Below are 27,417 nucleotides of genomic sequence, written 5' to 3' on the forward strand. Positions count from 1 at the left end.
AAAAGTTGGTTCAGTACCTCCTCTGGCAGTACAAAATAATTTGCAGACGGTACAACTGTATCTGTTTCAGGTTTTAACAGGCTGTTAAGGAGACTGGGAATGTTTCCTCACATTAAATACATCCACTCACAGTTAGGAAACCTTTGAGGCATTAAGAGAAAGGGGTTATAAACCCAGATGGGATCTTAGATGAGCTTACAACCATGTAAACTCATAACAGTACCAGAAAACAAAGACAACACGCTATGATTTCTTATAGAGAAGTGCACATTTCCAGGGTAGTTTTCTTCCGAAGAAATAAACTATAATAAATTATTTTATTTTCCAAGTGAAAAATATTCCCCGAATAAGCATCCATACAAGCTCCATTGTCTTTATGGCTACACTTCTTTTATTCATTGTTTGTTTTTTTTTTATAGATACCCCAAGTAAACCTGGTATCTAACACTAAAACTATAATGAGTTTTCTACTCTGAACAATACTTTCATATATTAAGATTTCTGAAAGTAAAGTGGTATGGTTTTAAAATGTAGCTTGTGTTTATGAACACTGCCACAACCCCTCTTCTCCCACAAAACATTAATTTCATAAATATTTCATATTAAAATCATGTATGTACAACTTGGTGCCATTTTATTATAATCAGTTGACAATACAAATAGCTTACTTTAATAGGTAACCAGTATTTGGACACCATATTTTAATTCTGAAAACCCACTGTTAAACACAAATATGTTCTATTGGAACTCTGCCCAGTAAGCTTCAATTTCACATCTAAAGCAAATCTATCAAGTGCTTCACACCCTATCTTCAAAATATATTCATGAAAAATTTGCTATCAGCTAAAGCACTACATTGTCATATGTAACCATATAGCAAGTCACATCAGCTTAATCCAATTTTGTTACTCTTTGTCAATCTTTCTACATTTTCTGCTCTTAAGATCCTGACTGTATTCAACTGTCAACAATTACAAAGATTGATAACCAGTGTAATGGAGGGTCCCTTGCAAATACTGTTAGTAGGAATGTAAATTGGCAGGCTTTTTGGAGTTCAATTTGGCAGTAATTAACAACATTTTATATATGCACAGCGTTTAACAAACAAATTTATGTGTAGATTAGGTTTATCCAACAGTATTGTTGGTATCCAACAATACCAACCTGAGTGAGACAAGATATACACACAAAGATCAATGCAGCATTGTTTGAAATAGTGAAAAATGAAACGAAACTGTGCAGAAGTTAACAGAGCAGGCCTGAGACTGCTGTCCTAAAAAGGCTTTCTTTGCAAGGTTGGTCCTAGGCAAGAGTCTGCTAACTTGGCAGGTAAACAGTTCTCCACACTGATATAAAGCTTTCCCTAAACACCCACACCTGGGAAATGAAGGCATCATGGAACTGATGTACTACATAACCCAGACTGCCCCGCACCTGAGGCTCAACTGGTTTCAGATAAACTTTCCTTACTGTTTAAGCCATTCTGAAGTGGGGTTTTACTTCTTGCAGTCAGTCTGGATTTCCATCTCTGTTGGCTTACAAAAAACGACTCTGAAATTATAGGCCAGAGCCCTGTATCTGTACCCCAGATGGGGTAACTAACTCTGTGGATGTGGACAAGGCACTTACCATCCGGAGGTACAGTTTCTTCACTGTACAAGTGAAATGATACCTTTTAAAAGTACTGTTGTGAAAAAAATAAGAGGGCAACTCACTGTGTTAGCTGTACAATGTCTGTAAACTTTAATGTTTATACAAATCCTAGCAAATAACCCGGTATACAAGTGGCCAATAATGGATCCCAACATTAGAATATTTAAACCCCAGAAGCTCTGCCCAATATCCACATCATGAAAACTGTCCTATCTGTTACCAGAAACATCTGAAGTCAAGGAAAACAAGGGAAACAGTCAAGGGAAACAATTTTGTTTCACGGCTAATGCGACAGCACAGATTCTAATAAGCGAAGTTTTGTCTGGGCTAGTGTTAGTATTTTGATTTTAAAAGATTACACACATTTTCACTCACGGGGCATTTGTAGAATTCCTGAATATACCACACTGGAAAACAACATGGAGTTTAATCAATTTTAAGACAGGCTGAGCCAGCCACATGATGTGAGATGGTCTGCTATCAGCAGCAATTCAAACACCATGGCTAAAGCAATCTCCGTTTAAATCTCTCAAATGATAAATTAACAGAAAGGCACAGTCATGAAGCTATTGAATTTTTTTCTGTAAGTACCAACTTTCTGTACCAGACACATTCTGAAATGTACATTACCACTCTTAAAGGTTTCATTAGAAATAATCAGTATTTAAATGTTGTACCTAAACAATGTATTGAGTAATCATATTATATGTATAATTGGACAAATACATACATATATCTATACCTACACAAACATACATGTATACATATAGACATGTTAGGCCAAAGAGAGCTTTAAAACAAGCACAAAAGAATACTTAATTGATTACAGAAGTAGAAACTGAGCTTCCTAAGTTATCAATCACATAAGTTATTGACCATATAAGTTTCAAACATTAAAAAAATAAAGCAAACAAGGCAAAAACTTTATTGCACTTAACAACGTAATATATAAAATAGTTAATATATATCATAAACAAACATTACCAAACTAGATATAAAATAATTAGCCATTTACGTATAATAAACATTAATATTTCAAGAAAAAAGATTTTAAATAGAATAGCTAACACTTCCAGAACTGTACTAAGATAGTATAATAGCACAAAAAAGTTGTAGGAAATAGCAATAATCTGCAAATAACAGAATTATTTCTATTACATTCTAAATCCAAATTTTATCATTTATGCATATTTCACAAAAGATGTTAAAATTAAATTTTAGAGTAATACTCTAATTTTTTGTACTTTTATTCTAGAACTATATTAAAGTATTGACATTTCAAAGAAATACCTACAGCTTCCCAGAAGAACTATTTTTAATACTCGCAGTCTTCCTGTTCAATACACAAAACATACATCTTTTCTTCTGTCAGAAAGCTCAAAATTAAGTACTCTACACCAGGCTCTTTGTTCTGTGTTTTCTTCTCCTCTTGGGTGCAGTGAACTCTAAAGACAAAAAATTAAGAAGCCTGTCAGGTCTAAAAAATATAATACTTAATTGATAATACACAATTAAACTATATAGGTTGGCATAATAGTAAGAACACCTTCACAGCAAAGATACGAGAAATCTTAAACCTGACATATACATGACTTTTATCCTTCAAAATGATACTGCAGTTGTGAACTTACTACTGGAAATCCTAACCACCCTAAATGTTACTTGATAATAAGCTACTCTGAGGTTGTCTCATAGGGGTATGCCCTCCCTACAGTTAGCATGGGCCCAGTATGCCAGAGCTGAAAGGTATCTGGGCCAGTGCTAAAAGAAAGTGACTAAGATTTCAATTGCTTTCCGATTAAACCTGAAAATGTAACCCAAAACAGAAGTACCATACATCTTTTTGGCTACCATGGCAGATGCCATGACCAACACTCAAGTAAGTGTCCATCTAGAAACAGCTGTGAACCTAGAAGTTACTGATCATTAAAAACAAAGCAAATAACAGAAGACACAAAAACATGAAAATTATGGAAGACGTAAAAGAAAGGAATATTCCCCTCCAATGAAAACTGAAAGGAGAGTGACAGGAAAAGGAATGAGAAAAGACAAAGAAAAAATTAAGAAGAAAAAGAAAATAGATTCCTGGAAAGAAGCGGCAGCAGGCCAAGAGAATGATGTCCAGAGTAAAGCAAGTCAGAGGCCTGGAGGAGACTTCTTTTAAGAAGATGACACCGATAAAATGCCTAATGTGCTCTAGTGTTTCAAGGGGAGATTTATACACTGAGGAAGAGTTTGGGGGGTAAATTAGTGATAAATACATAAAGAAACAAATTAATAAGGCAAAAAAATTATTAACTCTTTAAGGCAAACAATAAGTGTTCCGATTAAGGGAGAATCATAGTATATATCACATGGCCCTGCTGCTAATAATGTTTTGTAAAATGCTGAATACTGATATAACTAAAATAATAACCATATTGAGAGGGTGGGTGATAGGAAGTATCATGTGTTTGGATTGGGAGGTAAAGAATACATAAAATTATTATATTGTAACATCTTTGTATGGTGACAGATACAACTAGACCTGTCATGGTGATCTTTTTGTAATGTATAGAAATATCATATCACTAAGTTGTGCACCTGGAACTAACATAGTGATGTAGGTGAACTATATTTCAAATAAGAAAAAAAAGAATATATTAAGGAGAACTAAATCCTTGCCTCCCTCAATAGATAATTCATAGAACTGAAACATGAATAAGTGACAATATAAACATGTTATTTAGAAACATGGAGATCAACACCAAAATAATTATAAAAGAGTTGTCTCTAGGGAATAAAAAATGGGAGTCAGAGTCAGAAGTCTGTGGTAATGAGTATTATAAAACTGTTCATTGTTAAATTCTGTGCTTATGTAATTATGATTTAATAAAAACCGAATTTTTAAAACTCACAGCTGATAGATTTTAGAATGGGACTGGCCAGGCAGCCATAAAGGTATACATCTGTTTGATTGTTTACTCACAATAAAAGCTACCAGACAAAACTAGAAAGCACCTACAGGACCGTTTTATGCTGACATAAGCAAATCACAGAAGCAACTCAGATTTCTGAAGGAACAAATACTCTCTTTTAATTGTCTTTGTCTTCTATATGTTTCCATAGCACCCTGTTTCTTTACTACAAGGTACTGTGTTGTTTTTCTGCACACTAAACTGTAAGGTCCTCTGGGGCACAGACTGATCTGATTCATTAAACAGTAGTTACTTAGGTCCACTATGAGCCACTCCCTGTGCTCAGATCTACACTCACTGTGATCAAAATAAAATGGTTCTTAAACTCTTCTACTATATATCTTTATATTCCCATACCTACCTAAGCACTTGAAACAAAATAGGCACTCAATAAATGCTTGCTGAATGAATACAGCGCCAAAATGAAAAAAGGTCATTAGGCAGATTCTTAATATACATTATGTTCATTATCATTGATGGATTACCAATTATCAAGCCTAGCCTGCTATGTATAACTTATTCTGTACATTACTGTAATTATTACTAGAGATAATAATTATTTAACCTATTGTTTAACAAGTACTACAAACAAATTAAGATCACAGCAATGCAAAAAGATGTAGCTATTTTAATTCATGTTGTGCAATTTACCACTTAGTTACAATCATCTCATAGGTGAAAATTTTACATTTACTAGAATTTGAAATTAAGTATTTTTTAACAATAAAATCTTTTAAAAAGTTATATACAGTAATTCACATTTTGTGACCTTTGCCCTTTGTTAGAAATACACTTCAGACACCATCACAATTATGGATATTCATTTACTAATAATGATATTTTCCCTATCCTTCACCTCTCACCTGGACTGACCCCTGCCTCTCCATATCCATTCATTTACTGTATTATCACTTACTTTTAAGTGTCATGATTAACAGTCTGATTAATGCTAAAATTCTCCAATGTACCAAAGTTAAAGCATCACAGGAACACACAGCCAACTGTCATGCTCTTCAAGGGTTCTAAACGATGCTCTGCAAGCAGTTTGATAAAATTTCATCTGTACCTGTTTCACTAAAACTTTCATTCTCCTCTTCCTCTTCTGTAATTACAGGCATACTCAGACTTAAAGATTTATCTTCCGTATGTACATTTTGCATGTCACCTGGAAATAGTTGAAAAACTGATTTTATATGAAAACAAAGAATGCTAATCTTTGAAAAAAAATTTTATATAAATAATGACATTATTATAACAAAAATTAGATATTTAAACTAAAAGCTAAAATTGTAATGGTAAACAGAAATATGCATATAAAACTACCTATCTTTTTTAAAAGTGTTAATAAATTTATAATATATTTATACCTATGTTTTGAAAACAGTCTCTAATCCTTCCATTAAAGTAAATAGAGGAAAAGGGAAGAAACAAAATTAGCCAAACATAGATATATTATTCAATCTTTATCACACACAGCATAGGTTATATCTGCAGACATCAGGGAATAATCATGTGTATTACTTCAATTTTATTAATTAATCACCAATGTAATTCTAAAGTTAATAGCCTTGTTTTTTTTTTTTAAAGACTGATGTGGATTTAATGACAAATATTCCGTATTGGTTGCTGAACACCAGAATGCTGTCCAAGGAACCATCATTAAATAAAACAACCTGAAAATAAGGCAATTCTCACATACACAAGTACGCGTGCGCGCGCACACACACACACACACACACACACACACACACAAAACCTGTTACTTTTAGGATCATTAAATTATTCACTATTTTAACAAACAGCTGTGAAATCACATTACAGTGAAGGAAAATGTGCACAAACTTCAGAAACACAGTTCAGATTGTCTATGAACACAGGTTCTTAATTTGTACTTTTTCACATACGTACAGCCTCCTGATCTTGAAGAGGCCACGTGATAGCCTTGTTTTTGAATGCAGACACACTTTCCTGTATCACCACATATGTTCTACAAGATATATTTCTCTTAGTCAAAATTTGCCAGTAACTTTCCATTTTCCAAAACATTGGAGGTTTTCTACATCTACTTTCTGTTGCTTGAAGAAATATCCTAATCAAATTATCAAACACCGTTGTCCTATCAGGTCTCACTGAGCACATAACTTCCTTGTCCCAGTAGCAACCGCCCCCCACAGTCACTCTTCGATCCTTATGCTTCTCCACAACACTTACACCACCTCATATCTTAATATATAATACATAGTAAATGTAAGCTTCACAAGGATAGACTCTGGTTTGTTTAGGTTGATGTATCCCCAGTACTTAGAAAAGTGCCTGCCATATACTAGAGCCTCAATAAACTATAAATATGGATTCAACTATCTTATAACACAGTATTTCACAGAGTATATATGTTAATAAGTACCTGCCAGCACAGGAGACAAGAAATTAAATGAAGATGAGTTTAAGCTTTCTGCTCTGAACACATGTATTCTGGGATCTTAATGGGATGCAGATTTTATGGAATGAATAGATTGCTCCAGATGCAGTTGAGTAAACTGTAGCAATAAACTTCCATTTTAAACGCAATTCAAACTTAATAAAATAATACCAATTTCCCATTAAGTTATTAAAATAGAATTTTACCTTTACTTGGAAGTCCTAAGTATTAGATACAATAATTTTTTTACATGATTTTTAAGATGACAGATAATATTTTAGGAAATCTATTTCCATATCTAATCACATTTTTGGCAGTGGAGGGGGGTGGATTTTGAACCTATAAAATTTTTCACTTGTTCACAAGATTATAATCAGTACAATCTACCTCAAATTACTAATATTGTTCTTTATAATCTTGTACCATGGGCATCCATATCAACTATTAATGATTTTTTTAAATCCACATTTACAACCTAACAGAATCTATCCAACAATGTCAAGGGAAGGATTTCTGAGTTAAAAACTGTCACTGAGAAAAAAAAAACCTTCATCTAGTCACATGATGATTAACTACATTTTGAGATCTATTTCTACATTAAATGAGTAAGTTTAAAAAAGAAAATCAGGGCTTCCCTGGTGGCACAGTGGTTGAGAGTCTGCCTGCCAATGCAGGGGACACGGGTTCGAGCCCTGGTCTGGGAGGATCCCACATGCCGCAGAGCAACTAGACCCACGAGCCACAACTACTGAGCCTGCGCGTCTGGAGCCTGTGCTCCACAACAGGAGAGGCTGCGATAGTGAGAGGCCCGCGCACCATGATGAAGAGTGGCCCCCGCTTGCCACAACTAGAGAAAGCCCTCGCACAGAAACGAAGACCCAACACAGTAAAAATAAATTAATGAATTAATAAACTCCTACCCCCAACATCTTCTTTAAAAAAAAAGAAAAAGAAAATCAATTGTTCTCTAAAAGCTCTGAAAAACAAAATACAATGCTTCACCCACTTATCACATAGCCAGGAACCAAGAAGTGAACACAGAACTTCAGGATGTTTATCTCAAAGTCCACATATTAAATAAAAGCTCATGAACTTCAGTCACAGATATGTTCCTCAGGCCTTTATCCAGAACCTAATTACATTTATTTAGGTATGAATAATGGCAAACCCATTTCTTAAAACCAGTACAGTTAAGAAGCAGCAAAAAGGGAAAAAGATTGCTACAAGCCTGCACACTGAGAACAGAATGAAGACACCTACCACAACAAATGTGACAGAAAAACATAAGAACTGACGAAGTCCTGCAGCACAAAGCCGTAAGTATAAAGGTCAACTACCCCACACACTTAAGCTATTTGATAGGATCATTATATTACAAAACCCAGTAAAATAACATGCTAATGATGATAACCTTGAATCATAAAGAGAAAACTAAATTATGTTCAGGATACATTGTTCTAGAAAATAGGAGAGCATAAAATACATGTAAAACATAATAAATGCACATTGTAGAAAACAAGAATCATACAGAGAAGAATGTAGTATGTTTTAGAAAGATATCAACCAGAGTAATTAACCGTTTAAAAAGTAAATTTTGACATTTAAATAATTAACCTCAGTTATCCACACAACTAATTCCTCAGAGGCTGTCAGGTCGATAGTTTTACTCTGCTCGAAGCTAATCATGTGGAATACAATGATAAGTAACAGACAATTGCTCAATCTCAATACATACAACTATAGGACATGCAGCTAGAATACAACAATTACTTAAGTGCGTGTCTAACTGGAGCTCCAGATCCACATTTCCAATTACCTGAGAGACAGCAAATATGGCAGTTAAAGATTCAGACTTGGATTCAAACAGACTGCCATTCAAGTCTCAGCTCTATTTATTAGTTAGGTGACCTTGGATGTGTGAAAAAAGTTCGGCAGATAATAAGCGTTACATAAATAATAGTTGTTATCATCTTCACCATCATGTATCACCATTACTATTACTGATGTTCTTCCAGAAGCACGCGTGTTATGTTCTAGGAATGGTGAACAGGTATAGCTGAAGCTTAAATAATACAAACTTGGGTAAATCCTATCAATATACTTGAGCACCTATTTACGAGCTAGACAGCTGTTACAGAAATTGAGCCTAAAAAGGCAGATTGGGGCAAATTCTTCCCCCAAATGAAATCTTCATTCTGTGATCCTTATTCTGTTAAAGTCACAACATCCCCCAGTTGCTGAGGCATTAAGCATCTTTGTCTCATCCCTCTCCACCAGCCTAAATATTTGGTTACCTGTAGATATCCATTGGCTTTCCTGTTAATCTGCTTGTCTAATTCCTACAGCCACCCGGCCAGATCCTCATTACTCCTTAATAGCCTTTTATTTAGTGTTCCTATTCTCAGATTGTTCCCACCTACCTTCCATACTACTCCCAGATTGATTTTCTTCAAAGAAAACTGGTCATACCACTTGCTTGCTCAGAAGTCTCACATGACTCCCCTCTGCCTACTGAATGAAGTCCAAACTTCTTGGTTCCACATTTAAGGCCTGGTCACAATATAATCCTCAACATATCTTTCCACGTTAACAGTAACTCTTCAACACATCCTTTATGCTCCAGGCAAAATGGGCCCCTCAGGGCTTCCCTGGTGGCGCAGTGGTTGAGAGTTCGCCTGCCGATGCAGGGGACACGGGTTTGTGCCCCGGTCCGGGAAGATCCCACATGCCGCGGAGCGGCTGAACCCGTGAGCCATGGCCGCTGAGCCTGCGCGTCCGGAGCCTGTGCTCCGCAACGGGAGAGGCCACAACAGGGAGAGGCCCGCGTACCGCAAAACAAAACAAAAAAATAGGCCCTTCACACGCTATACTTCCAACTACCTTGCCTCTTTTCATGCCAATCCCTCTACTTGCCTTAATCTAAGGAATTATTGTTACATTTGTTTGTTTTTTAATCTTTGGATTTTTCCTGATTACAAAACATATGGTTATCACATAAAAGTCAAACACAGAAATTTATGGACTTAGAAATTTCCCATCCCTGAGAATTAATCATTGTTATATGCTTCTAGATTTCTTCAATGATATATATTGTACTTCTGTCTACATTTTTTAATTGAAGTACAGTTGATTTACAATGTTATGGTGTACAGCAAAGTGATTCAATTTATTTATATATATATATATATACACACAAACACACACTCACACATACGTACATATACATATATATACACACATATTGTTCTTTTTCAGATTCTTTTCCGTTACAGTTTACTACAATATACTGAATATAGTTCCCTGTGCTATACAGCAGGACCTTGTGGTTTATCTATTTTATATTATAGTTTTGCATCTACATATATATTTATTAACAAATGAATCATACTCTTCTTTAAAAAAACATTTTCACTAAGCAATGTATCAATATATTTTGGACATATTTTCATGTCAGTATATATAGAACTTTCTCCAGCTTTTTAATAACTGTAAAATATTCCTTTATATGGATTTTTCAACGTTAAACATTTTTTCAATGTTAAACATTTGAGTTGTTAACAGTCTTTGTCAATAATCCTGCAATGAATGTCCTGTGTGTTTTTGTCACTTGTAAAGGATCAATTCCTAGAAACTGAATTGCTAAGTTAGAAGGCATGTCCATTTAAAATTGATTAAAATCAGCTGACAGATGATTTCCAATTGCTCTCTAAAAAGGATGTGCTAATTCATTCTCCCACTCAAATTCAGATTTCACCTCCTCACACTTTCACTATCAATGGGTATTCAGTTACCTTTAATCTTTGCCAATATAACAAATTACATGAAAATCATGTTTTAAATTACATTTCTTTCATTATTAATGAAATTAAATATCTCTTCATATGCATGGTAACCACATTTTGTTCATGAATTGCCTGTTCATGACCTCAGCCCATTTTTCTAAAGGGTGGTGGTCCTTTTCTTGCTAATTTATAACAGCTCTCCTAAAATTAAAAAGTTTAGCATTAGTCTTATGTGCTGCAAATGGTTTTACAAGACCTTTTGCATTTTATGGAATATAAGACACCTCTTTTTGAAAAAACTATGAAATCAAAAATACTTTTCTACTTTGAGGAAATGAACTTTTAATTAAAGAGAAACTTTTTAGTAAGCACTTGAATCTTTTTTTTTTTTTTTTTTTTTTTTGCGGTACGCGGGCCTCTCACTGCTGTGGCCTCTCCCGTTGTGGAGCACAGGCTCCGGACGCGCAGGCTCAGCGGCCATGGCTCACGGGCTCAGCCGCTCCGCGGCATGTGGGATCTTCCCAGACCAGGGCATGAACCCGTGTCCCCTGCATCGGCAGGGGCAGGCGTACTCTTAACCACTGCGCTACCTGGGAAGCCCAGCACTTGAATCTTTATTAAGATGCAGAATAACAAATTACCTCTGCTTCAGAGGAGCGACAAAGCTGGTTACCTGGAATAGTTGAGTTACAATTAAGGATCTAATTCAGATCACATTTTAGTGTACTTTCTTTCTCATGGGTTAAACCCTCCCTAATACACCTGAGGTAAATTCAATAACAAACCTCAGCCATCCTTAAAAGTTAATTTCAGAGTTTATGAAAATGTTTTCGCTAACTACATTAAGTAAAAAATTATGGCTAGTGAAAGAAGTGATATTTCATAAGTTACGTGTGGCCACCATTTCAGATGAAAAGGAACTTTCATTTAAGTTCTTTCCTAGCTTGCACTCGGCTCCTCTGTTTCAACTGCATAAAAAAACTCTTTTCCAGACGTTTAAGAAAGCAGCTTGACCAACTTACCTCTCGGCTGCACTTGTAAGAAATAAGGTGGATAATTAATAAAAAATGCTTGTGCAGGTTTCTAAACCTAAGTATCTTTGATACCTTAGAAAAAAATCTACCAGAAGTTACTTTTTTAAATATGATCAAACTAATCAATACTTTCCTCATGTCCTCTGTTTTGGTTTGGTTTTGGTTGAATTAATATATAACTACCATTTTTAATGCGGTACAGAGCTAGGAGTTTGGATAAATGCATAGTTGTGCAAAATATTGAATATAGAACAATTCCATCACACCAAAAATTTCCCTTGTGCCCTTTTGCAGTCAACACCTCCCTCCACCCCCAGTTCCTAGCAACCAATGATCTTTTTTATGTCTCTGTAGATTCACCTTTTCCAGAATGTCTTATAAATGGAATCATATCGTATATAGCCTTTTCCGTCTCATTTCTGTCACTTAGCACAGTGCACTGAGATTCATCCATGTTATTACATGTATCAGTAGTGCCTTTATTCCCAAGTAGTACTGCACTGTATGGTTATACCACGGTTATACAATGACCAGTTGAAGATATTTAGGCTGACTGCAATTTTTCGCAATTATGAATAAAACTGCTATAAACTTTTGCATAGAAATTTTTGTGTGAATATAAGTTTTCATCTCTCTTGGGTAAATACCAAGGAGTAGGACTGCTGTGTTATTTAGTAAGTATATGTTTAACTTTATTAGAAACTGCCAGTTTTCCAGAGTGACTATACCTTTCTGTATTCCCACCAGAAATATATGAAGGTTCCACTTGGACCTAAAACATTTACTATCTGGCCCTTTACAGAAAGTGTGCTGATTCCCTACATCTGGAGGATATTTTTTTAAATCAAGAATGGATGCTGGATTTTATCAAATGTGTTCTTGGGTAACTATTAAAATGAATTCACATTTTCCCCTTTAACCTATTTATATGGCAAATTATATTGATAGATTCCTAACTGCACCATCCCTGCATCTCAGAATGAATGTACACAGTCAAGTTGTTTTGTATCTGAGATTCTTTTGATACATAAAACTTAGAATTTTTTCACTAATACTTATAAGTGAGATTAGTCTAACAGTTCTCTTCACAATATCTGCTAGCTGTGTAAAGAAAACTAAAAACATTCTCCTTCTGAAGTATTTCTTGATTATCCTTAACAAATGTGGTATCTCCTCCTCTGAATTCTCAATGCACTTCAAGCATTAAGTTACGGAACTGATCATATCTGGACTGTATTAAAGGTATTTAACTTCAGTTCTCCCTCCGCTGCCTCAATATAGGAAAAAAATATGTTACAAGGCTATAACATATCTTCATATACTGCTACAGTGGCTCTGTGTTTCTTATATTGGGCACTAAATATTTACTATGTTTCTAATGCTCTTTTTTTTCCCCCTGAGCCTGTTAATCAGATTCCAACTTTATGTATGGTGAACATATACTATTTGTGCAATGCTTAAAGATTAAACTTTTTGAGTATATAGTCATTTTTTTAAAAAACCAAATACCAAAAGTAATTTTATAGATAAACTATTTCAAGAGAAAAGCAGGTACAGCTTAGCTAGTGAAGCGAATGGAAAATACAGTTTATAGAATGTATTACTTATCATACCTTATTCTACACATAAGTTGGATTCACACACAAAAATTACTAATAAAGTATGCTCCGTATAATTCTGGATTGATTCTATAACTATCTAACTATATCACTTTGGACAAGTTATTTAACCTGTATGGGCCTAAATTTCATCATCTATGAAATGAATTTGATGACTCCTAGAGTCACTTTCAGTAGTAAGATTCCAAGAATCTAAGATAATTTATTTTTAATATTAAATCTCACAAGGTTTTTAAACAAGTAATCCTTTTTAATAAAGAAAACATGGTGAGAGGAGGTTGTAAATAAGACCTGTTTTCCCTTTTTTAAGTCTCAAAAAAGTTACCTCTGTTTCTGGAAGACATCTTCCCTCCTGCTGGTTTCAATGTCTCTTTGTTTATTCTTTTCCTAGTTGCTTTGGTTTTTCCTTGACTAGATGCAGAATCAGAGTCAGAAGAATCAAGTTTGACCTGACGATGCCTTCTTGACTTGGATGCCTAAATAGTTGCAAATCCAATTAATTACAATGAATCGCAAAATGAACCCAACTGACAGGTGATTTAGGGAACAACAAAACAGACAATCAAAGATGACAAAAGATTCACAGAAATACTTGTCATAAAGTACTTTACCATGATACTAGCTTGGTTAATACCTGTTACATGTATATACTCTTTTAGCTTTACAACAGGAAGAGTTCCCTGCAGCTGTCATCCTCATCTGCCCAAACGGAGTTAAAATATCCTTGCTGGGTTAAACTGCTGCAGTTGCATGGCTGGGAAATGGAGGTGTAAAGGACAAGTACCGCCATTTTTACCACCTGATAACCTATTCTTTTCTTCTAACAACATTTTATTTTCCTTACTTAGCACCATGTACTTCAAATGGAACTACTTTATGCCTGGCTCTACGTATGGCCATGTGGCCCCGATCTAGCCAAAATGAGTTTCACATTCCCAGGGCCACCATAATTTGTTCAGGGGGGGGTGTGTGATGTGTGTCATAGCTGATATAACTCAATTTTAGAATTTTGTTTAACTATTAGAAAGGAAAATTCTCCCTTTCCACTGAACCGAAAGCTGGGAACATGCAAGGCTGGAGTTGTCACGAATCACACTTGAAGGCAATGAAAGCAACATAAGAGGTGAGAAACGGAGGGACAGTCCAACAAGGACTTTTTAGTTACATCAGTCAATAAATTCCCTTATTTGCTTAAGCAGAGCCCTGACTACAGGAGTTTTCAATGAATGTCATATATGTGGTGCAGGTATTAACAACAGTTTAAAAGCTACCATGCACTGTATGTTAATTATACCTCAATAATTTAAAAAACTACAACTATGCAATAACACACTCATAACAATTTATGGGGATTATAATTTAATTGTTTAATAATTTTTTAAAGTATTTCATAATGTCTTAAGAAATACATTAAACAACAATTAGCTTATATAATATGGAAATAGTTCTGGTTTAAATGAATTTGGAATAATTAATTTATTGTCCTTGATGCTTTCATTCAACAATATTTTGTACTCAATTTACTGTAGTACAGCAAATATGTAACACTTAACTAATCTATAGTCACTTTTAATTTTTTCATTTATTCCTTTTTATTTCTACAACCAGAGAATGATAGTAGTTTCCCACAGAATAAAGTCATTTTTAGATTCATAAAAAAAAAAACAGAAAAAAATACGAGCTTATTGGTGCTCCTTCCTGAAACCCCACTAAAATGAGAGGAAAGGAATAAAAATGAATAAACTCACAAAACGGAGATAATAGGAAACAATGCAGCTGTAAACAAATCAACAAAATTTTGGAAGTGTAAAAGTGATGGCTGACTTAGAATGCAGAAAGCTGAAATCTAATTGCCTGTATTGAGGAAGTCTACAAGGAAAGCTGGTCCAAGTGGATCAGGAATTGGGGTCATCAGAAGTGGGACTAAAAAAATGGGTAGATATATGAAAAATCTACATAGGGAATAGTAGCCCATTTAGCAGCCTCAAAGCTGAACAACTGACCTCTTCCTGTAGAAAACAGGAGGCTTGCTCTCTGGAGAGGCTAAACCAGAGAAGCTGAGGCTCGAGGAGACCAGTATAGCTAAGAAGGGGGTAAAGCCTCTTACTAGAAATAGGTGGGTTGAGTGAAGCCTCCAGAAGGAACTGTGAGCCTGCTGGCAGATTCGCTGTAGGCACCCAAAACATTGGCAGCTGGGCTTATTTACCACTTTCCTCCCCCAGGCAAGGGAATGGAAGCCTGCTCTCTGGTAAAAATGACTAGATCCAAGAAAAGCATGGAGGCTAAAAAGCTATATCTCCACATGACCACTCTTAATGATCTGAGGATCTTCAAACGTTTGAAAAAAGCCAACAAAATGAATGACAGAGAATGGAATAAACAAAAATAAAAACTCTAGGGAGCAAACTTCAAAAAACTAAATAACATCCTCAAGCAGATAAGCATATTTAATCCAGAAAAACAAAAAGATAAAGAACACATTTTTTAAGTAAGAAAAGATTCAGAGAACAAGAAAAAAAATCTTAGTAATCAAAAAATATCAGCAGAAATAATAAAAATTCAATATAATGACTCAGAAGATAAAGTTTAAGAAATCTCTCTGAGGCTTCCCTGGTGGCGCAGTGGTTGAGAGTCCGCCTGCCGATGCAGGGGACACGGGTTCGTGCCCCGGCCCGGGAAGATCCCACATGCCGTGGAGCGGCTGGGCCCGTGAGCCATGGCCGCTGAGCCCGTGTGTCCGGAGCCTGTGCTCCGCAACGGGAGAGGCCACAACAGTGAGAGGCCCGCGTACCACCAAAAAAAAAAAAAAAAAAAAAGAGAAAAAGGTGAAGATGGTTGCCTCTTGAGATCAGAAGTACAGGGGCAGGAAGTGGTAGAGCAGGAGACTGCTGGATTATATAAACTTTACAGTATTATTAGTTAAAACTATGCACAAGTGTTACTTTGATGAAAAAATTAAAACGTGACTAAAAAAGCATCACATAAATTTCTAAATTACCTTATTAAAGAAATAACTTACCTCAACAAAAACTGAAAAGGCCCTTGATTTTATTTTCGCTAATGATTCTGCCCTTTCACTTCTCTGGAAGTAAAAATAAACAGGAAAGGGAAAAAGTTAAAACACACAAACACTGAGTGAAATTATGAATTCCCAAGTATTTTTTTTATCAGAAATAAGATTTGAGACAGAAGGTAGGGTAAAAGGAACTAACATTTATTGGACATATATTAAGTAAAGGCATATAAACATGCACTACTTTCTAACAGGTGCCATGATAACATCCCCATGGCTGTGGATTGCTTTCATTCAGGATTTAAGGAGGATATGAATGAAATTCCTGGTGACCAGGCCATTCCCTCCTCATCTTCCTATGCCCAAAGATGGCTCCCTGCCTCATGCACTAAGATGGATGAAAACTCTGGAGACAGAAGGCAGTAAATAGTAGCTTGTGCTCCACACTGGCTGAAAGGCCGAAAAGACATAGTATTACAAAAGCCTTACTCTGCCCCTGTCAGGACTGAGGACACCTTCCACCACCATCCTTCCCTCTCCCTGCTGAAAACTGTGAACATCCCACTCCCAATCTATAACTGATGTGGTCTTTCACAAGGTTTCCAGCAGAGAACAGGCTAGCCCTTCATAGAACCCATGTTACAGAATTTTCTGAGATATGTATTAGAATACTGACCATGGGACATTATGGTTAATATACAGAATCACAGCCACACATAAAATGAAAAGAAGCTAACCAAACTATTGCCCCATAAGCAATCATATAGTGAATTTTTCTGACCTCTGACTGTTGTGAATTTCCTTCACTCTTTTCTTCTCCATCTTTAGCTTTCAATTTTGAGGATAGATTCTGAAAGATCAAAAAAGTTATATTTACACATTTACAATTCAAACCAGCTAAAAATTAACTGAAAATCAATTTCAGACCAATGAAAATCATTTACTTTAATTACTAAAAAACTAAAAGAATATTTCACAGTATCAAAACATGGTTCACCACCTGACATTAAGATCGTGGTTAGGTTAAAGAAGAGTTACAAAATTCATCAAGAAAATACCTAAATCCTCCTAACTAATGAAAGATGACATGCACTTTATTTGGTAGTGAGAAAGCTGGTTTATTCTCCTTTCCTTCAGGTTTTCAAAGGTCTTAGTAATGCTCATTAAAGAGAGTTGTTAAAAGACAGCACTACAATAGATGTTTACGTTAAGTGCCTAGGTCATTTGTGCAACCCATTTGTAGCACTTAAAATATTCAAACATCCTAAAATGTGCTCTCATTAAAATAAATGTCCGGAGAGGAAGCAAATTATTTCCTTCTTCCCAAGGCCGTTATCTCACCACTTTCCTTATTTATCTTTTCTAAAATTGAGTTTTGAGCCATCTCCCTTTATATAATCCAAAAAGTAGCAACGAATCTCTCTCAATAATGCTATATAAGATAATAATGCCTATCTAGCATTTGTGAAAACACTAACACATTATCAAACACATAGTAAGTAATCAGAAATTACTTATTTTTTCCTAGAAGTATTTAGTAAAATTAGATGGAGTAGTGGTTTCAAAAGTAAATTTAGCAAGGCCGGTCTTCAGGTTTCTGGAGTAAAAAAGTTTCTCTAGCTGAAAAGGCTAATATGGAATATGGGCAGTTCTAGCATGAGTATTTGGATCAGAAAACTAAATGGAAGACTTGTGTTGATGCGATTTGTAAATGGATAAAGGAAGGCAGGTAGAGCACGTGAGAAACAGAAAGCACATGCTCTGTCACAATGGGAGAAGCCATCACTCAAGTCTAGCTGTCCACTGCCATGCAGCAAAGTAGGACCAGTGTTACCAAACCTCTCACTTTTAACAGAAGTTGGATGTCTGGAATTTTACGTTAAGTCCACAAATATTTAAATGTTGGTAATTAATTCAAATTTTTTAAATATTAGGAACAATGTTATGCAAAGAAAAAAAAAAGTATGTGCAGGCTTTGGCCCAAAGACTGCCAATGTGTAACCTCTGGAGAATGCTAAATTATAAAGACTGTAATAAATCCATGGTACACCAAGACTATTTATTCCTCTATAATTATGTATACTACATAGTGTACGTGTGAGTGTATAATGGATATTATTTAGCTATATATTATATAATTACAATTATTAATTATAATTATTTAATAATATGCTACATAATTACATATAAAATCCATTTGTAAGATTAAATAAGATCACATGGCTAATAACTGGCAAAGCTGATACTAAAAAAGTAAAGCACTCGAGATCTTAGCTTCACAGGAGGTAGCCACTAAGCAAGGCTGCCTCTCAGTCACGTATAGCCAGTCACGTATGATGCAAATGCAAAGGTGACATATCAAACAGTTACAAACCTTTCTGTCTTTGTGCCATTGCTGATGCTCCAAAACTATGTTCTTGATATTGTCAAAAAAATCATCCTTTATCAAGCTGAGGGCTTTGTCTGGATTGGATCTATCAGCTGAAATTATATGTTTCATTCTCTGATAATGGTCATGAACATTCAGCATTTCCTAAAAGTGAAACGATGAGTCCTTTAATTCAATTTTCAAGGAGAATCTTAAAGGCAAAACCATAACAAAATAAAATCACCTTCCAAAGTGACAGAGTTGAGAAGGAATAACATACTACAGTATATTGAAAATGATATAATTATGCAAACTAGTACAACATTATTAATGAAGAGTCTGCTTTCCAGAAGTATGGAATCATTGAGTTCAACTCAACAAACATTAGGCAATACACACTGTATGCAGAAACGATGGGGAGAGACTAGTAAATATAAGATTGCATTCCTAGATGTAACAAAAATGATTTATAGTATAGCATACCTTCAAGTATTACTCCTGATAACTAAGATCACATTTTTATTTCATATTGTCACATGAAGGACATTTACACAGTTCTTTATGCTCAGCTGGAAATTCCTACCTAATGACTCTCTCCCAATCCTCCACAGAGATGGGCTGATGTTCACGAATCTCAAAGCTCTGTGCCTGTCCCCATAAGCTTCCTCATTACCTCAGTGATAAGATTCAAGATTAAATGAAATAGTGATTTATGACACCATTTGAGGCATCATTTATTAGACCTTCCTCCCCCAGGAAACTCCAGACAAATGGGCAGGTATACAGGGTAAAGAGAAAGGTAGCATAAATACGGCAGGCGGACTTAAGAATCACATAAAACCAACACTGGGACTTGGCTCACAGACCAGCAGAGAACTATCCATCACAGATGGTCAACAACCTCTGAGTCATCCCCAAGATAGGCTACTCAATGCCTTTCTAGGAGATTTTGACGGACTCCATCGATATCTGTTCAAGCAATTCAAAACTGTTCAGGAGTGGCGAGTGCTCACATATGCAAGATCTTCAAGGGGGAAGAGTGTCCAGACATGGGAAGCCCCTAACTTTTTACACAGTACAATGTGCTATATTCCCATTATTTTACATGCACTACAATACAGGGCAAAGACCACTAGCTGGACCTGGTTTTGAGCCTGAATTCCGGCACCTGCTAGATTGTGGCCTTGAGCAAATCCCTCAGTCTAAGAATCACGTTCCACATTTGTACAAAATGAAGTAACGACGCCTAATGCACTATAGAAGTATTAAGTGAGCTTATACAAGTGGAAGTATTCTGTATGATGTAAACCACTATACAAAATCAAAGGATTAAGAAATAAAAGACAGTGTATGGGCTTTGGAGCTTTACACACCTGGACATTCAAATCCAGTGTCTGTGTCTTACTTTATGCAAATTACTCAACTTCTTGATACTCAGTTTCCTTGTTTTAATTTTTATTTATTTATTTATTCTTATGGCCATGCCACACAGCATGTGGGATCCTAGTTCCCCGACCAGGGATCGAACTCGCGCCCCCTGCAGTGGAAGTGCGGAGTCTTAACCACTGGACTGACAACGAAGTCCCTCAGTTTCCTTGTTTTTAAAACTGGGAAAATACTATCTCTTCTGCAGGGTTATTATGATGATTGGTGAGATAACATACAAAAAACATTCAGCATAGTTCCTGGCACATGGTGAATACTGAACATGTAATGCCATTAATATAATTGTAAATATAAATGAAGAAACAGATTCAAAAGTGAAATGATTTGCTAAACGTCATATTTAAGTAGCAGAGTTGGAATTAGAAGGCAGATGCCTTAAAAAAATTGTAATTATGTATGGTGATGGATGTTGACTAGATTTACTGTGGTCATCATTTGGCAATATATACAAATATCAAATCCTTATGTTATACACCTGAAACTAATATAATGTTATATCTATTATACCTCAATTTTTTAAAAAATCAGATAATTTGATTCAATATCCTATTCTCTTGTTTTATTATACCTCCTTAACCACAAAAGAGAACTAATGAGCGGCAGAATCATGACCAGAATTCAAGTATGCTGACATGAAGACTTAATAGCATTTGTAGGCAGTAGAAGGAAAATAGAAAAGTATTAAATTTAGGGATTATCAGTGAAAATGGGTCATGGGCTATGCTAGGACAGGACAAATAAAGCCAACACAGGTATTGAAGGAAAAGGCTACCAAAGATAAAGATGCCAGATAAAGTCAGGATGACTTCACACAGACTACTCCATTCTCAGAAGCTTCTAGGAATAGGCATTTCATAGCCTTGCCCTTCTGACTCTCCTCTCAAATCACCCTAAAAGATATGGCTTTGCACATCACCCCAGCTCTGTTCTCTAAAATCTCCCATACCTGCTTGCCGACATATACAATTTATTTAACAGAGAAATCTTTACCTCAACACATTGTAGTAAAAGAGCTTAAAATGAAGAAAAAAAAAAGTTTAGCAATGTATGTTGAAAAAAATTAACATTCTACCACTAAATTAGTCAACAATCAAAAATTACAACCAACTGGGTTCAAATCATCTTCTTTTCATTGGAAGAATACTGATAAGAACAACATCTTACTGTTATAGAACACTCTCTGCCTCTCTCTTTATAATTTATATCAGTACTTCTTGGCAAATCCTTTCTGGTATCCCAGCATCTTTCACTCTCCACGACGGCTATTCCAAACTTTCTCAGTTCTTGGTTCTGGCAGGAGGCCTCTTAAAGTTCAGGCTATCGGGTCTGTTTGCCTTCTACTTCTCTTCTTCACAACCAATTATAGGAATCCATTTTCACCTCCTTCCCTAAGGTTTCAAAGGAAGAAGTGCCTTCTCCTGCTCAAGGCTAATCTCTCCACTAGGCTCTTGGTCACAGACCCACCACCTCACAGCAGGGACTGTGCTGCTTCTCTTCTACACAAACCCTCCTTCTAACTGGCTCCTTACCCCAAACCTAAATATACACTCTAAGTCTCTCCAATCTCTAAAACTTCTAAATGATTCCCCTCTGCCAAAAAGACAAAATACAAATTCCCTCTATTACACAAAGTTCTTTTCTCACATTTATTTTTCTACATAATCTTCTCCCACCTCTTTCTTGCTCAGCTGCTAGAGGGCAAAGATCCTAATTCTTGTTATACTTCACGAGATGTCTGCAAATGATATATTTCCAACCCCAGTCCCAGCTCAGACAAGGCCTTTGCTATCCAACAAATAGGCACTGCAGCCATACAGAACCTTAGCTCCATCACTTCCTAACTTAATGTCTCTGTGCCTCAGTTTCCTCAACTTTAAATCAGGGATAAAAACACCTACTTTAAAAAAAAATTAACAAAAAATTTTAAATTGTTTAAAACACCTAATTTGCAGAGATGTTAAGGAGTAAAATAATATACACAAAACATCTTGTAGAGCTCCTGCACTATACCATGTCTTTAGATATTTAGCAAACAATTTCCCTCTAACTGAGTAATTCTTACCATTTTGGGGGACATGAATACCTTTGTGAATCTGAGGATAGAGTACCTCACCCTAACCAAGCGTCCATACGTATAATAATTTTCAATACAATTTAGGGGGGAAAGGGATCCATGAACCTTTCAAGGCCATCCATGGACCCCAGATTAGCAATTCTTGCTCAAAAATAAAGTCAGTATACAGAGCAGACCCAGAGCACTTTCAAAAATCAATTTGCTATCTGAATTAGAAAATCATAGATGCAACCTAACGGCTGAAGTTATTAAAACACGGCAGCACCCAGAACACAGAGAAACATTTGAGCAAATCAAAGATCTGATCCCTCTTTCATTCCTGATATAGGAAAAGACTGAACAGGGCTCAGGGGAAAAGCAGTAACATTTACTAAGAAGAATCTACTATGTGCTATAGGCCACACTCAGCACTCTTCAGGTACAAGTTGGTCTCGATTCTTACAACTGGATGAAATAAGGGTTGCAATCCTAATATTAAAGAGGGGGAAACTAAAGCTCAAAGAAATGAAAAACACATGACTAAGGCCCCCACCTGCTCGTGCTCGCTCTGCGCACTCTCTGTGTACGTATGAATCCATTCTTTTGAAAAGAGAATGGATCACTGATCAGAAGGCTGCAGCCCTTTAGTGAGGTTTTGTTTTAACCTCAGGGCAACATTCCCTCTCAGGTAAAACTCTGTATCACTACTTATCAATGCAAAAGAAGATTTTTCTCAACACCGCACAACTCAAATAAAATACCAAAATATATTAGATGGAAAAGCTGTTTTAAGACCGTACCCCTTATCCATTATTCTTTTTTTTTTTAAATGTATTTATTTATTTATGGCTCTGTTAGGTCTTCGTTGCTGTGTGCAGGCTTTCTCTAGTTGTGATGAGCGGGGGCTACTTTTCATCGCTGTGCGCAAGCTTCTCATTGTCGTTGCTTCTCTTGTTGCGGAGCACAGGCTATAGGCGCGCAGGCTTCAGTATTTGTGGCATTTGGGCTCCGTAGTTGTGGCTTGTGGGCTCTAGAGCGCAGGCTCACTAGTTGTGGCACACAGGCTTAGTTGCTCCGCGGCATGTTATCCATTATTCTTGACTTCAAATTTTCGTTTCACCAAAATAGCTTCACTGTTTTCAGTGGTGGGTTTTTACACAAGCATTGTAAAAAGGAACTTAGGAAATGAACACATATTATTAAAAAAAATAATGTCACTAAATTCTTGTTTTATGACCTATCTAAAGTCAAATACAAATGGTGGTTTCAGTATTTGAATCTAAATATCCTTAGTCCAAGACAAGTCTACATCTTTCTGTTTCTCACTGTTTCAAGATTTATTCCAGAAATTTTGATATATTTAGGATGTAACATTCCTGACACTTTAGAGAAAGTAATAGCATTCTATGATTGGTTAAAAGCATTAGAAAAGTTTTCAGTATCCAGTAGATGAAGGTATAACCTCAATATGTAGTTAATAAAACAATTTTTTAAAAAAATTCAGGAACATAAGAACAAATTTACCTCTAGTACATCTGAAGTGATAAGTTTCATTACATGATCACTTGGGTCCTTAAAGTCTTCAGTAACTTCAGGTCGTTGAATTTTTTTCTTCATTCTGTATGACAGCTAAATAATAATGAATGTCTTTAAAATAGATGTCTTTTATAAGATATATTTTAAGTACTGAAATAAGTAAGCCAGCAGCAAAAACTGTCTATCAGTAAACATGGATGGAAAAAAAAGCAGCTCTAAGTATATATTTATTAAATAATCCATGTTTCAAAGACTGTTAGACTTTTGAAATAACGCAACTTGTGGGATTTTAGTTCACCGACCAGGGATTGAACCCAAGCCCTCGGCAGTGAGAGTGCGGGGTCCTAACCAATGGACTGCCAGGAATCCCCAACACTGTTTCCTATTTTAAGAAGGCTTTCTTCGAGTATTGGAAACTATATAATAGTCTTTCCACTTTCTGGAGACTTAGGTACTTTATGGACAATAAAGCATAATTTCTCATTTTGAGAAACAATCTATTTTAGATAACATACCAATGTAGGCATTGCTGTAAAGTGAAATGCTCTGTCTAGTCGTAGCTTCCTAAAAATATAAGCTGCATCAAAATGTTGTGCATTTATCAAATCTTGCTGAAATTTTAAAATTTCATCCCAATCCTTCACGGCAACTCTAATCTGCAAACAAGAGGAATAAAAAAGTTGTTAGTAAATCTTTTTTCACAAATGTATTATAATTTTGAAGCACTGGCATTTCTATTTAAATCAGTTGGTTGTGAAAATATTGTACCTGTTTCATATTTCTGCTGGAAGAAAACAACTCACCGAATATTACCTTTTGTTTTGGTTGACACAGTTGGGTGTTATATAATCCATACAGCAGATACAAAGCACAAACTCTGATTTGGAAGGTGTATGGAGGTAAAAAATATCTCCAAGCCAAAGCCAAAGCTTCCTTTGTAAACGCGTTCTTTTCTAAATTTCTCATTCTACCACTAGAAAACAAAGAGAAAATATATTATGGCTGTGAAAAAAAATAACAGAAGAGGTATATACTTGTTTAAATAGCAGCTGCTAGAAAGTGGATGGGCATTCCACAGCTGATCCTTTCATGATTTAAGCACGAAGACCTAATTTTCTGCTGTGCTTCTTACACTGAGACACTAGGTAAACATGATGCATCTTCCTAAAGCATCAAATTTATTGCTGAACTGGGAGCAAAAGGAGTGGGGTTATAAATTATCACTGGTTAATAATTTAAAATATTTAATATATAAAATAACCATGGTAGGGGGCTTCTCTGGTGGCGTACTGGTTAAGAATGCGTCTGCCAATGCAGGGGACACGGGTTCGATCCCTGGTCCGGGAAGATCCCACATGCCGTGGAGCAACTAAGCCCATGCACCACAACTACTGAGCCTGCGCTCTAGAGCCCACGTGCCACAACTACTGAGCCCACGTGCCACAACTACTGAAGCCCGCGTGCCTAGAGCCCATGCTCCACAACAAGAGATGCCAACACAATGAGAAGCCCGCGCACCGCAATGAAGATTAGCCCCCGCTCACCGCAACTAAAGCCTGCACATAGTAATGAAGACCCAAAGCAGCCAAAAATAAATAAATAAATACATTTTTTAAAAAGAAGAAAGAATTGGGGTAACCCCTGAAAATTGATTCTAAACTACCACTTTTCCCAAGAGGGATACAGTGAAAGATCATGGGTTTCAGAAACAGTAAGACACACTGGTTTCAATATCTACTCTACCACCTAGTTGCGTGATCATGGAGAAATTACTTAACCTTCTTAAACCTCAATTTCCTCATCTATAAAACAAGGATAATTACTGATCTCAGAGTTGTTCTATGGATTAAATACAGCTATAAATGCATTACATTTACTACCATTAAAAAAAATTAGTTCCTCCCCTTTCATTAACTGTACAACAAACAGTTCTCCATTCTCCATCCCCTACAATGTACAAACTACACAGGTAGTTATTTTACATCAACTAAGAGAAAAGAGAGAACGTTTACATTTTATTCAGCAAAACACAGAGTTTTAATCACAAGGACTCATTCATTCAGTCAATTATTTAGTCTTTTCAATATTGTAAGTATTATGCTAATGAAATACCAGATTCATCCAGTCACTGTCCTCACAGAGCTCAATCTAGTGGAAAGTAAATTTAAAAATAATAATAACAGTGAATATTTATTGAGCACTTAGAGTGCACTTACCATATAATCACAGTTAGTGGACTCTGATCAAATTCAGGCAGTTGGACTCCATTATCTATGCCCTTAACCACTACACTATACTGCCTTCTGAACTACACACTTATAATAAAATGTGGTTAAGTCAAGAGACAGGTCTTCCCTGGTGGCGCAGGGGTTGAGAGTCCGCTTGCCGATGCAGGGGACACGGGTTCATGCCCCGGTCTGGAAAGATCCCACATGCCGCGGAGCAGCTAGGCCCGTGAGCCATGGCCGCTGAGCCGGCGCGTCCGGAGCCTGTGCTCCACAACGGGAGAGGCCACAACAGTAAGAGGCCCGCGTACCGCAAAAAAAAAAAAAAATGTCAAGCGATAAAATAAGCACAAAGTGCTAAAAGAGAAAGAGAGCATGAACATCTTATTTAGTCTAGAAGGGCAAAGGAAGCCTTCCCTGAGGAACTGTCATGTGGGCTTAAACCTGAGTGAAGAATAAGGTACCCAGGCAAAGGGAGCTGGAGGTAAAGCTCTAGGCTGAGGAAACGCCTGTAGAGGGCCGCGTGCAGACGCTGCAGCAAGAAAGCGAGTGCATGGAGTGGACTGTAGATGAAGCTGCAGCGATGGGCAGAGGCCAGTCACGAAAGGTCTTGCCAGCCATGTTAGGGAATTTGAGCTGCACCCCAAGGGCAATGGAAACCACTGAAGAGTGGAAAGCAAGGATGTGACGTGAGCAAATTTGCACTTTAGAACTTCGGCGGTTGTGTGAAAAATGAAATCTATCATGCAGGGTTTTGTCTTTGCTTGTGTGTTTGTTTTTGTTTTTAAACATGGAGTTCTAAGAAAACGAGACTAGAGGAGGGCAAAAGATGGTGACCTAGGTCCGGGTGAAGCAGTGGAGGTGCTTAGAAGCAGTGGAAGAGTTTAGAAGGGCGGCCAAGTAGAGGTATACGTATTCGGGAGGAGGCCGCAAATGGAAGGAACCGAAGCCAACGAAATCGCCCAGGGGAAGCGCGCGGCCAAGTACAAGTGAGAGCTCAGGGGAGATGGAGGCAGTGTTCAGAGACTGCCGCTTTTCTCAGCCCTTCCCAGGTGCGGCGAAGCGAAGGGGAAGGAAGAAACCTGTCACGCCGCCTCTGAGCGGGGAGGCAGGCGGGTAGTGGACAAGAAACACCCACCAGAAGATGGTCCCGAACTTCATACTCCTCCAGAGGTCTGTGAAGTCCTCGAAGCGCACGCTGTCCATCTGCTGAAAGCGGCTGAGCAGCGCCTCGCAGTCTGCCTTCAAACCTGCAGTAGCCCCCATAGCTGCAAAGCTAGGACGCCACGCGCGGTCCACCAGCCGATGGTAG

At 36.6% G+C, this 27,417-nt stretch overlaps 1 protein-coding gene across 1 annotated transcript; it reads right to left on the bottom strand.

Moving 5' to 3' along the window:
- Window positions 1-2,902: 2,902 nt before the first annotated feature.
- On the bottom strand, window positions 2,903-27,417 carry SNAPC1 (small nuclear RNA activating complex polypeptide 1). The gene is made up of 10 exons (XM_082649060.1): window positions 27,244-27,417; window positions 24,694-24,853; window positions 24,396-24,536; window positions 23,869-23,973; window positions 18,852-19,010; window positions 17,259-17,327; window positions 16,484-16,546; window positions 13,790-13,940; window positions 5,677-5,775; window positions 2,903-3,098 (listed from the first exon to the last, which is right to left on the bottom strand). The coding sequence occupies exons 1-10, from the start codon at window positions 27,369-27,371 to the stop codon at window positions 3,046-3,048; spliced, it is 1,128 nt and encodes a 375-aa protein (XP_082505186.1). The 5' UTR covers window positions 27,372-27,417; the 3' UTR covers window positions 2,903-3,045.

The sequence above is a fragment of the Grampus griseus genome, assembly GCF_964374135.1.
Source record: "Grampus griseus genome assembly, chromosome: 2".
NCBI classification, from domain to species: Eukaryota; Metazoa; Chordata; class Mammalia; order Artiodactyla; family Delphinidae; genus Grampus; species Grampus griseus.

What these genes read in the sequence shown, in the direction of transcription:
- SNAPC1 (XM_082649060.1), bottom strand. Translation starts at nt 27,371, where the DNA reads ATGGGGGCTACTGCAGGTTTGAAGGCAGACTGCGAGGCGCTGCTCAGC. An exon ending in GAAATTCACAACAGTCAGAG is followed by an intron (nt 16,547 to 17,258) that starts GTCAGAAAAATT and finishes TTTTACTTCCAG; the next exon opens with AGAAGTGAAAGGGCAGAATC. An exon ending in GATGTCTTCCAGAAACAGAG is followed by an intron (nt 5,776 to 13,789) that starts GTAACTTTTTTG and finishes AACTATTTCCAG; the next exon opens with GTGACATGCAAAATGTACAT.